Raw genomic sequence first — 11,532 nt, 5'->3', positions numbered from 1 at the left:
CTTCCTTCCTTTCCTTCCTTCCGAATTTAGTGTAACTGAAATGCCTCCCACCCACTCCCCCCCCCACCTATTTTTTCCCCTTCTCCAAGCTCGCTCGGCCGCCGCCGCGCTGCTTCCAAAGGCCTTTCCAGTGGGCCAAGCCTCCGAGCATCCCTTACACCCGTGGCCGCCCGCATGGGCCGAGAGGTGATCTAAACGACCACCCCGCAACCCAGGCCGTAACCTGCCACGCTAACCCGCCAGGCCGCCCTGCTCTGGGGCCTCCGCCTCCGCGGCGAAGAACGCCACCCGACTGCGCCCGCCCGGGCTGAGCGACGAGAGCCGCACAAGGGAAAGGAGATCGCCGAAGCGGACGGGCTTGTGCCAGGCCGAAGCTGCAAAGAGCGCCCGGAGAAGGGTCCCGGAAGCGGGGAGGCTGCCTTCTGAGCCTTTCCCTTCCCACAGTTCGGCTAAACGAAGGAAGAACGGCCGCCTTGACGCCGCCTTGACGTCTGCCACTATTTAACAACTTTTTCTGAGTCCCTTTCCTCTCTTCGGCTCTGAAACATCCCCTTCGCAGAGAAATATTCAGAAAATGTTCCTGGGCTTCGTTCCGTGCCTCGAATTTTCTTTTCCCTAACATCTTAGTTTGAATTCCTCAAAGGGCAGCATGTTGTACAGTCTTTATCATGTATATTTTCACGATTAAAGTTACTCTTTATACCCACTCCCGCAAAGGCAGCACAAGAGGAAGGAAAGGGCGGGGTGGGGGGGAGAGAAAAAGAAACATTTAAACTCATAGAACAAATAGGAGAGCTATTTATTCAGTTCACAGTCTCGTGAAATGCAGCAATAAAAATCTTTGGACTTCAGCAAAAGTTGTGTTTGTTTTTTGTTTTTTAATATATCGAGTTTCAAAAAGGAGTGTCCAGTCCGTTTAAAACCGTGCGTTAAGTCTATAAAAAGCAACCGAGGCTTTTAAAAAGATCGACCGTTTGCGTCTAAAATTTCCGCAGAACCAAAAACAAAACAAAACAACACAAAAATCAAAAAAATATTTTATAATCAGATATTTGGAATTGTTTTTACAACACCTTACCTGCAAATTTATATATATATATATATGTATATATTTATAAATTATATATATATAGATATATATATATAGATATATACACACAGAGAATATTGCAGAATTCTATCTAATACAATATTTCCCACTATTTATGCTGGTATAATCTTTGTACACTGGCCCTTAGGTCTGTCTTTATTCCTTCTTCTTCATTAAATTATTGCATTGTCTAAGCCCCGTCCGTCGGTCCGTCCGTCCGCCGCCGCCCGGCCCCGGCCTCCCTTCCCCCTCCCCCTCCTACTCGCTGTCGGACTTTCCGTCCTTGGCGGCCGTGGAGTGGTTGTACAGCCCCTGCGCCATGAGGTGCACCGCCAAGGAGTTCTTGTTGCCCGTGGCTTTCTTGATTTTGGCCCGCTTGTTCTGGAACCAGATCTTGATCTGGGACTCGTTCAGGCTGAGCTCCTGAGCCAGGCTCTGCCGCCGCTGCTCCGTCAAGTACCGGTTCGTCTGGAACTCCGCCTTGAGTCTCTGCAGCTGCTCGGCTGTGAAGGCCGTCCGCGGCCGCTTGTCCTCCTTGTTCGGGTTCTTCTTCTTTGGTTTCCGCGAGCGGGGGCCTGCGGGCCGCGGGGAGAGGAGGAGGAGGAGGAGAGACAGAGCGAGAGAGGGTGAATGGAAGGCGCCGCCAGCCCCGTCCTGCCGGGCCTTTGCGCAGCTCCGGGACGCGGCCCTGGAAGCCGGGCGGCCTCGCCCGAGGACGCGGCCCCACCCGAGGGGGCGCGCCTGGGGCGGCCCTCGGGAGGCCGCCAGCCAAAAGGGCTCCCAGGAAGCCAAGGGCCCCTCTGGCGGAGGAGGAGGAGGGGGCCGCTAAGCCAGCCGGCCCATGCTCCGCGACCAGCCGCTGCGCCTTGGCTCCCTTGGCCGACGGTCCCACTCCAGCCTTCTTTCCTCCCAGGATCCCGCCCCGCCCCGGCGCTGGCCACCCCTCGGCAGCGTTTGGGCCCGGGGATTCCCTGCCAGCCCTCCTCCCCGGGGAAGCCCCGCTCCGGCTGCGGCGCTCCCGCCCAGGCCAGACGGCTTCGGCTCCGCGAGAAGTTGAGCCGGGAGGCGCCACGGGCAGCCCCTTTGTCGGGAACTGGGCGGCCGGCTGACCTGTCAGGAGCGGGGGTGGGGCGCCTCGTTGGAGAAGACGGCTTGGAGCGGGGGTTGGAAGTGGCGGAAGGACGGGACCTTTTTCTCGCGTTCGCCCGGTAGAGCGCGGTGAGCTGACCGCTTCGCCCGGCCTTTGGAAACGGGGGAGGGGGGTCCCGTTGCTTGGCCTCCCTGCCTCCCTCCCGCTCCTGAACCTACCGAAAAAGGCCGCGGCCTCCGCTCAGCCGAGCCAGCCGACAAACCCTCCTCCTCGCCTCAAAGGGAAGTGAGAAAGCTTCGGGGTCTGCGGGCGCTTCGCTGCCTCGCCTCGCGGACTCGCAACGCCGGAGCGGGCCCTGCCGCCCCCCGGGAGAGGTTTCCTGCCTTTCTCCCCCCATCCCTTCGAGCACCACCCCGGCTGGGAGAGCGGCGGCGGCCCAGCGTTGGGGCGGAATATTTAGACCCCGGCTTCGCCTGTTTTACGCCAGCCGGCCTTCCCCCGCGGACACTTTCCTGACGTATTTTCCAAGGGGAAGAAGGGCTGGACAGGCCAACTGGGAAGCGACCCGCCGCCCTCGGAGGCCTGGCTCGGCCGGGATCGGGGCCCGTGGAAATGCAACACCAACAAAGCGGGAGGGTGGAGAACAATGGAGCCCGGGGTCGGGCGCCGAATATTCTCCGCGAGAAGCCCCTCGTCACAAAAGCCTCGCTTCCCATTTCTGTTTGGACAGCAATAATAAAATGCAACGGGGGGGGGGGATAAAAACGCTCCGTTCGTTGGTTGCAGAAGAAGGGCAAACAAACTCATTTTACAGCAGAGCCCTCTCGCTGATGGGGAGGGGGGGGAGGCACATCCCGTTCGCGGCACCTCTTCCCAAGCGGGGCCGAGGGCGCCCTCGCAAAACTCTCGCCGCCGGCGCCCTTGCAAAGAATAGCTTTCAGCGCCCTTGCAGAGAACCGGGGGGGGGGGGGAAGCGGCGCCAAGGCCCAGAGGGGGCAAGCCGCAAGGCCCACTCGCCAGCGGCAGCCAAGGGCCGGGCTCCAAGGAGCGCTCCAGCGGGAGCGCGGCCGGGAGGAAGGCGGCCGAGCGCGGCTTGGCTGCGGGCCTGCCATTTTCTGCCCGTTTTCCCTTTTGCCCCCAGGCCCCCTTCCGCTCAGCTCCTCCGGCGCTTTTCCCCGCCGCTTTGTGGGAGGGAGAGGGAAGCCTTCGGCACAGGCCTCCCTCCGGTGCGGGGTTTCCCCGCCGCCTCCGGTCCCTCCCAGGCCGGTCCCCTCCCCGCCCCCCGATCAGGAACGCCACCTTCCCCGCGGCCCTCTTGGGGGAGCGGCGCGATCCCCCTTCCTCCTCCCGCGCCCCGGCTTTCGCCCCGGCCCAGCGGTCGAGCCTCTTCACGAACGGCGGGCAGGCGAGCCGACCGAGAGCCGCCGCTTACCTGACGAAGGCCTGTCCGAGTAGCGGGTGCAGTAGACCCAGGCCGGCCACAGCATGGGCTGCCCGCTGGGGAAAGAGCTGGCCTGCGAGCTGTCCGAATCGGAGCTGAGCGACAGGTCGCCGCCGCCGCCGCCGCCGCCGCCGCTGCCGGGCTTCAAGGCTCCGACGAGCTCCCCGCAGTCGCCTCCCTTCTTGGCGGGGACCAGCGCCTTGGAGCAGCCGTTGCCGCCGCCGCCGTCGCCGCCGCCGTCGCCTCCTTCGGCCAGGGAACCCGCGGCCGGCGCCGCGGAGGGGCTCCTGGCGGCCAGCAGATGCGGCTGCTGCTGCGGCTGCTGCTGCTGTGGCTGCTGCTGTGGCTGCTGCTGCTGCCGCCGCCGCCGCCGCTCCGGGCTGTCGCCGCCGCCGTTGTCGCCGCCGCCGTCCTCCTTCCTCCGGCCAAACTCGGGGCGGAGGATGTTGTCGATGAAGAAGTTGGTGATGCGGTGCGGCGGATGCGGGTGGTTGCCGGGCGCCTGGAGCACGCGGGGCAGCAGCAGGGCCCTCCTCCGGTTGGCCTCGCCGTCGCTGCCGCTGCTCGCCTCCTCCGGCGGCGGCGGCGGCGGCGGCGGCTCGGCGCCTCCGTCGCCCAGGCGCTGCTCGCTCTCCTCCATGCCGGCCGGCGGGTCCCGGAAGGCTGCCCTCGCCCTTGGGCGGCGCGCCCCCCACCCCGGCCCCCAGGCGCGCGCCCCCTCGCTCCGGGCCGGGCGGCGGGATCCAGAGGGCGAGCGGGGTCTGCGGGAGGCAGCTATCCTGCGCGCGCCTCGGGCTGCCGGGGGCTCCGACCCCGAACCGGCCGCAGTCGCCTTCTCCTCTTCCTGCCTCCCGGCGCTATTAAAGGGTTCCTCCCTTCAGTTCTGCAGCCCCCTCCTGCGTCCTTGGCCCCGCAGCGTATGCATGGTTAGGACTTGACATCCGCCCCCCCGCCCCCCCCGCTCCAGCTCCCGAGGGTTGCGAAGTGCCCGGCGGTATCCTTGCGAAAATTACGAAGCGGCGGCGGCGGCGGCGGCGGCGGCAAAATCCTTCCTGGGGAAAAGTCAGTGCGGCCCCCTCGGTCTGGCCGGAGCGGATGAACGCCTGCCTCGCCCGCTCTACCCCGCGCGCGGCGAGCGCAGCCCTGAGCCGCACCAGAGAGGCATCTGGACAGTCCCCGCGGCTCTCCGCCTCTCCCTCCCCCTTCAGCCAAATATTCTAAGTTGCATTGGAGGAAACGGACGGGGAAATGTCTCTCTCTTTCTCTCTCTCTCTCTCTCTCTTTCTTTCTCTCTCCCTTGTTCTTTTTCCCCTCTCTCTTTTTCTGGCCCGGCTCGCTTGCCCTGGCTCTCTGGACAAGGGGGGTGAATTTAGAAGCCACTTAAACTGAACCTGAAATACTTTCACTCTGGATTTTTGTTCTTATTTTTAATAGAGCTCCTCAAGTGACGTCGCCGGGCCGGTATCCTAGACACGTGCCTTGGGCCAATGGCCGAAGAAGATCTGCCCCACGTGATACAGTAGCACTTTGGTAAATGACAGGAGCAGCCCCCTCCTCCCTGCTCGCGATACCCCCCTCCCCGGTTTTAAAGCGGTAGCCGCCTATTTGCTGGAGAATTTTTTTTTTAAAGAAGAAATGTCGAAATACCTTAGTCCCCTGAAACAAGGGATATTCGCCCCCTTGTCCTCCTGATTTATTTCCCTCCAAATCTTTGTCTGGAAAAGGGTTCTAGTATATAGTAATGATAACAATAATAAAAAGTATATTGTTTACAACTGTAGTTGGAGGGGAAAGAGAGGAAGACAGAAGGGGGAGCGAACTCCCACAATTCCTTGCAAAAATAATATGAAATGAAGCAGCCCCATACAAAGAGACTTTTTGTGCCACTGATTTATAGGGGCGGGGGGAAGGGGGGAGACAAAATAAAGAATCGAAAGCAGTAATTTTAGGGGGGGGGGAAACCCTCGCTCTTTTGTCTTGCTGATTTTCGGCACCCGCCCCACCCGTTGCTTTTTCTTTCGCAATCGCGAAGCCCAGCTTGCGAGATCAGAAATTCCGGTTGTTTGTTTTTAAAATTGTTGTTTGTTGTTGTTTGTTTTTAAAATAGCCAACCTTCCCTGGGTCTGTTATTATTGGGAGCTGCAGTGCCATAAACATAAGGCGGTAGGATAATTGAATCATTCAGCTGAAAAACGGACAGGAGCCTTTGATCTTTTATTCCAGCTTCCAAAACGATATTAAACAGAGAGATTCCCGTTGACAGACAGAGGATCGTGGGAGGCCCCCCCTTCCCCCGAGCACTTTTCGCCGAAATGATAGAGCGATTGGGGTTTTTAAAAAACAGCACTGAGTCTAATAGCAGATGGCATTAGAATTTTAAAATCATACAAAACCTAAGAAATAAAAGGGATCTGAACGGGGTGCTGGCAATCCTTTCAAGAAGGGATTCCCAGCGTTGCAAGCTCTTAGCTTGATCCTTTCTCCTGCTAAAGGTATTTCTTTTCTTTCTTTTTTCTAAAAAAAATCCCCTAAACATCTGCCTGCAAACAAACCCAACATAGGAGGAGGAAGGAGTATTAGGTATGTTTGCTGCCTTGAGTTATTTATAAAAATAATAAAGGCGGGATAAAAATTAAATAAATAAATAACCATTTCCTCCAGGCTCAGAGATGCATAGGCTCTTTGCTTGGCTACTCTTGAATTTGTGAAAGTCACACAAAGGTCAAGAAAGGGAAGGAGAAGGAAGGGAGCGAGGGAGGGAGGGAGGGAGGGAAGGAGAAGGAAGGAAAGGAGAGAAGGGAGGAAGGGGGAAGGAAGGGAGGAAGGAAAGGAAAGGAAAGGAAAGGAGAGAAGGAAGGAAAGGAGGAAAGGAAGGAGAAGGGAAGGAGGAAGGGGGAGGGAGACTTGACTTGACTTGACTTGACTTGACTTGACTTGACTTGACTTGCCATCCAACCGTTCTTGGGGGGGGAGGGGGAGAGCAGCACATGATTCAGCCACACCAAAGACCAAAATGAAGCCAAAACATTGCAACTCGTAACTCACAGGCAGTTGTTCATCACCTCCCAGAGCTCAGTTCCCAATTCACAGATGGGCCCCTCAAGGCTGCTCAGTCCCTTTCCCTGAAAACTCCTTCCAAGCGCCCCTTTTGGAAGAGGTTGGGGTGGAGAGATGGGGCAGAAAGACTGGGAAATGCAGGAATCCCGGCTGGGGAAGACAGTCTGGAAAACGAGGAAGGTGTGGGGGGGGGGGGGGCTGAGGTCCACCGCTTAGGGGGGAGGGCCCCCGCCTTCCTCTTTACACAGGTGCCACCCTGGGCATAGATAGCAAAGTTCATCTTTTCTTGGAAGCAAGTGGTGGCGATATGCCTGAAATTCTTTTCACTGGAGATGACCCCCTCCCCTCCCCGGAAAAAACTGGACCCAAATCAAGTTGCCTGTCGAAAGAATCAGCAAGGTTGGAGGATATAAAAACCTTGATGATACATACGTACATACATATATGCATTTGTGGCATTGTTCTTACACAGAATAATACAACTGGGAGGACCGCCTTCTTCCCAAGTTGTTGTTGATGGTGATGATTGCCCTAACATTTGGCAATTATGGACTATTTTTAGCATTAGGAAGCTGGACCCAACTGAGGAATAAAGCGCTTGGAGACTAACAGTAGTTAAGCAACCTGGGTTGCTTCTATCCTACTATAAAAATATAGATTATTTTAGCAGAGGAACGTCCCCTCTCTGTATCTGAAGGCTAGCTCATTTAAACCTGACTCAAAACGGCGATTTTGGAGCCTGCTGGAAACAATGAGGGAAATCTGATCTGCTGCTTTTGATCATTAGTGTAACTCAGAACTCGCTGGCTCTCTCTGACTTTCTATCAACACTATCTTTCTGTCATCCGAAATACTGTCCAGTTTTCTCCAAATTCATTCCCATAGCTCTTTTTCAAATCCTATATTATTAAAAGGGCGCTGGGGTATCCAGAAATATAGTATCCCTGATCTAAGGCATCTGAGCTCTAACAAGCATGTAAAGTGATTAGGCTGTCTTTCAAAAAGTATTTTCTAATTACTTGGAGGACCTGGTTCCAGTAGTACCCCGTAATTAAACGCGTCCAGGGTGTTGCATTTCAAATATTTCGCTGCAGGGAAGATCCTAAGTTATTGACCTGAGCTTAAAATATCCTGAAGTAAACATAAGCTGCCCACAGTCTCAGGTAACAGTTCTTGTCACGTAATGCTGACCACACTTTAACATTTCTATTTGTTAAAATTATCCTGATGCAGCGAATCCTCAGTTTCAGGCTAAGAATCCGGACAGAGTCGTTAGATGAAGTCCGAAGTAGAGAATAAACAAATGCTAAAAGCAAAACAATGATTGAAACAGACACAGGTCTGGCTCAGATCTGTCGTATTCTACCATCACCCCGAGACAGACAAAATCTGGAAAAGGGGAATGGCAATAGATGATGTGGGGATCTTCAGAAAAATACTTGAGCGGATTCTTAAAGCATTCCATCTATTTGGATGTGTGTATTTTTTTTAAAATCAGAGCAGCAGTTTTGTTTCCCAATAAATTTCTGAATCTGAATGTGTATGTGTGTATCTTTACATGATATGAGGTATTTGTACATTTAACAGACATATACATAAAGAAGGGCCAAAATAATAGTTTTGACACTTAGTGTTTATCTAGTCTATTCTATCTGAACAGCTAGGAAAGGTATTGTGAAGAATCCCTGTATGTACAAAATGTAAATAATGATATTGATTTAAATATAATTAAATAATTACTCCTCCCCCCCAAATAATTTCCTTGCATATTTGTTTCAAATGCATTGTTACTTTTTAAAAGACAGTTCCTCAGCCCAGTTCACTGCTATGATTTAACCCAAGTGAACGTTCTACGTAGTCTCTAGGAGTTGAACCAACCCGTTGGCACATAATCCATCAAATAAACTCCTCTGACGTGGTTGGAAATTAGACCACAGGTAAAAATTGTTTGAGGTGGAAGCCAGATCTATACGTTGAGGCACAATTGTGTTGACAATCTATCCTTTAGGACGCAGCATCTCTTACTAACGATTTTAGAATCTGTAGACAATGGATCAGGAACCCTGAGAAGTTAACTTTCTCTTTTTCTTCAAAGGCACAGGTAAATAGAATTTGGAAACTCCAACACTTCGCATATCCACCAACAGCAGCAGTCAATAAAAATATTTCTATCCCATGCCTGGAATTCATTGCTCTGCAAGTTCTGAACTTGGGTCTCTCACTATTTATACTGTTTGATAGACTGCAAGTAAGAACTAATGAAAGCAATGAAATAGGTTGGACTTTCGCTGGGTTGGTCTATCGAAAGACATGCCCTGATTCTTGCAAAATCTCAGTCATGAGAGGTCAGGTAGCAAAAGAAAAATAATGTAGGAAGAGTTAACTAAATCTGCCTGCAGGCTGGTCTGTTTTGATCCAGCACTGAGTAGAGGATAGCTCCAAAAAGTTTGAGCAGGTGGACATGGTCAAAACAAAAATTAAAAATAAATCTATCATTTAAAAAAAAACGCCTTCCAGAAACCGAGAAGGTTGTCTGCAACGGTGGACATTTATTACATTTCGCAGAGTTGAATGAGAAATCTGTCCCACAAAATCCCTCTAACTCTTCTCACCCACTACATTCACTGACCGGACCAGATTTCGGGGAAAGAAGGGGAAGTTCTCACCTGGTGCACCACAGGTAGGATTTTGGAAGTTGAATAGCTATAACCTACCCCACTCCCGTACACTTGCAGTACAGCTACTGGCACTCCGAGCAACAAGTTACTTTAAATGTAAACGCCGTGTCTTCCCTGCACTGGTTTGGCCGTGCTGAGCCCAGCTCAACCAGCACTGCAAATTGACACTCTGAGCTAGTGAAGGAGCGGGACATGGATGAAATTTGAATTCCATAGGACATAAAAATAATATAGCAACATATATGCATTTCCTTTAAATATCTCCTTTCATTTCCCCTTCCCCATGGGTATAACCTTCAAGATATAACTCATGTGTGCATGTGTGTGTGTGTGTGTGTGTGTGAGAGAGAGAGAGAGAGAGAATGAGGTAGAAATTCTTTGTCTGGTTAACTCTCTCTGGTATTTTTGCATCCAATCAGACCAACAAGGAATCAATTCACCACTCTTGGAAAGAAATGACATTCAGAGGCCGATGGGGTGTCCTGAAAAATTGCAGCAGCCAATATGTCGAATGGCAAAATAGAAAGCAGTGCTAACTGGTTCTCTTGTTGCATCATAATTCAGCTCTTTCTGTCTTCACACACACACACACACACACACACACACACACACCGCTATACTCTCTTAATTGAAAGTAAGTTTCATGAAGTCCTGGGACTGATCTATGATTTATATGCAGGATGATAATGCTAGTCCAATCTACCTGGTAACCTTAAACACCTTCTATCTTCCATGAAGTATCATGAATCCCAGTGAATATCGCTTCTCTGTCAGCTGATTCGAGCCACATCCCTATTTATTATCATTCTTTATATTTCACCCTTCTGTACATTCAGGTATGCAAGGTGCCAGCCAAATATCAAACCATATAAAAATATAAAAACAAGCAGGCCATTCAAAGGTCAGTGCCAAAACCTTTCATGGCACTTTGATCTTAAATGCCTTACTTAAGAATAATTTCCCCGTAGAATATTTTCGATTTAAGAATGAAATGCCCAGTCTGTATTCAGGTAAATAGGGATTGTTGCAGCAATCCAGCACTCTAAGGTCTTACCCCAAAATAAGCAAAATGTAAGAGGTCAGCACAGGTGTTCCTTCTACAAGCATTTTTTTTTCCTTGAGAAATATTCCCCAGCAATTGAGGGGACCAATCTGAATTTTAAATTTTGTTTCTTACCTGGGTAATCCCTACATCCAGTTAATCCCCTTCACATCTCTTCCAGTTAGTTACTTCCAAGTTGACCATCCAGAGTAAATCTGTCATGTCAGAATGAATGCCTTTAAACAGTGCACACAGAAAACCAGATTTTTATATCAGGATTGTTTTCAGAAAGGGACTGTTATCCTTAGACTTTCAACATATGTAACCAGAAAGTAAGAAATTCTCAGGTGAAAGGGCCTTATTAACCACAGAGCACAGAAGATGGGTTTTGAGAGGAACAGAATAGGCAGGATTCCTGATGACCCAAAATATGCACAGATTTTAAAGGATGACAAAGTTTACCAGGACAAGAAATATTATTTGAAAGAGGAATGAAAGGGAGAAAAATTGGGAACCTTGTTACTCTAATGTAGACAAACATCTCAATCTCAAATCAATTTGAAGTTGCTACATAAACAATTAAGGGTTTTGCTTTGTTCGGCAAAATAGTTTGGGGGTTTCCACTCTGACTTCTCAGCTTTTCACGGTATGTAATACAGATCTTTGTCTCTCCCACTAATTAAATCTTGGTCATCATTTCCCCAATTTCATCTGCCTTCCCTTTGCTATTCTTTTTTCTAAATTTCTCTTTCCCATTTCCTGTTTTACATCAGTGTTTTGGTTCCTGTTTGCACATATGCAAAGGTGAGGGGAAAATGTCTTTCTGCATGCTATTAACCATTAAGTATCAAAATGGGAATTATCTGAACTCTGTGTGTCTGTGTGTGTGTGTGTGCGTGTGTGTATGTATGTATATGTATGTATACACACACACACACACACACACACACACACTCTCATGGGTAATATATAGGAGCCAGTTCAGCCTTAGAAGACACACTGTCGTGTGGAACAAGTGTCATATTATATTCAGAATAATGCCACAAATAATGCTATACTCTCTGGGAGAAGATGTTTGTGCACTGTCGTTTTGTCATCTTTTCACAAGGACCATATGCTACACACATGGAATGC

The 11,532-nt window shown here is 51.2% G+C and overlaps 1 protein-coding gene across 1 annotated transcript; it reads right to left on the bottom strand.

The window, feature by feature from the left end:
• Window positions 1-1,348: 1,348 nt before the first annotated feature.
• Window positions 1,349-4,261, bottom strand: EN2 (engrailed homeobox 2). The gene is made up of 2 exons (XM_063301913.1): window positions 3,613-4,261; window positions 1,349-1,665 (listed from the first exon to the last, which is right to left on the bottom strand). Exons 1-2 carry the CDS (start codon window positions 4,259-4,261, stop codon window positions 1,349-1,351), a joined length of 966 nt encoding a protein of 321 aa, XP_063157983.1.
• Window positions 4,262-11,532: the final 7,271 nt, after the last annotated feature.

Source organism: Candoia aspera, chromosome 4 (assembly GCF_035149785.1).
Source record: "Candoia aspera isolate rCanAsp1 chromosome 4, rCanAsp1.hap2, whole genome shotgun sequence".
NCBI classification, from domain to species: Eukaryota; Metazoa; Chordata; class Lepidosauria; order Squamata; family Boidae; genus Candoia; species Candoia aspera.
The sequence above is the reverse complement of the archived record's forward strand: the minus strand, read 5'-3'. Positions and strand labels throughout refer to the sequence as shown.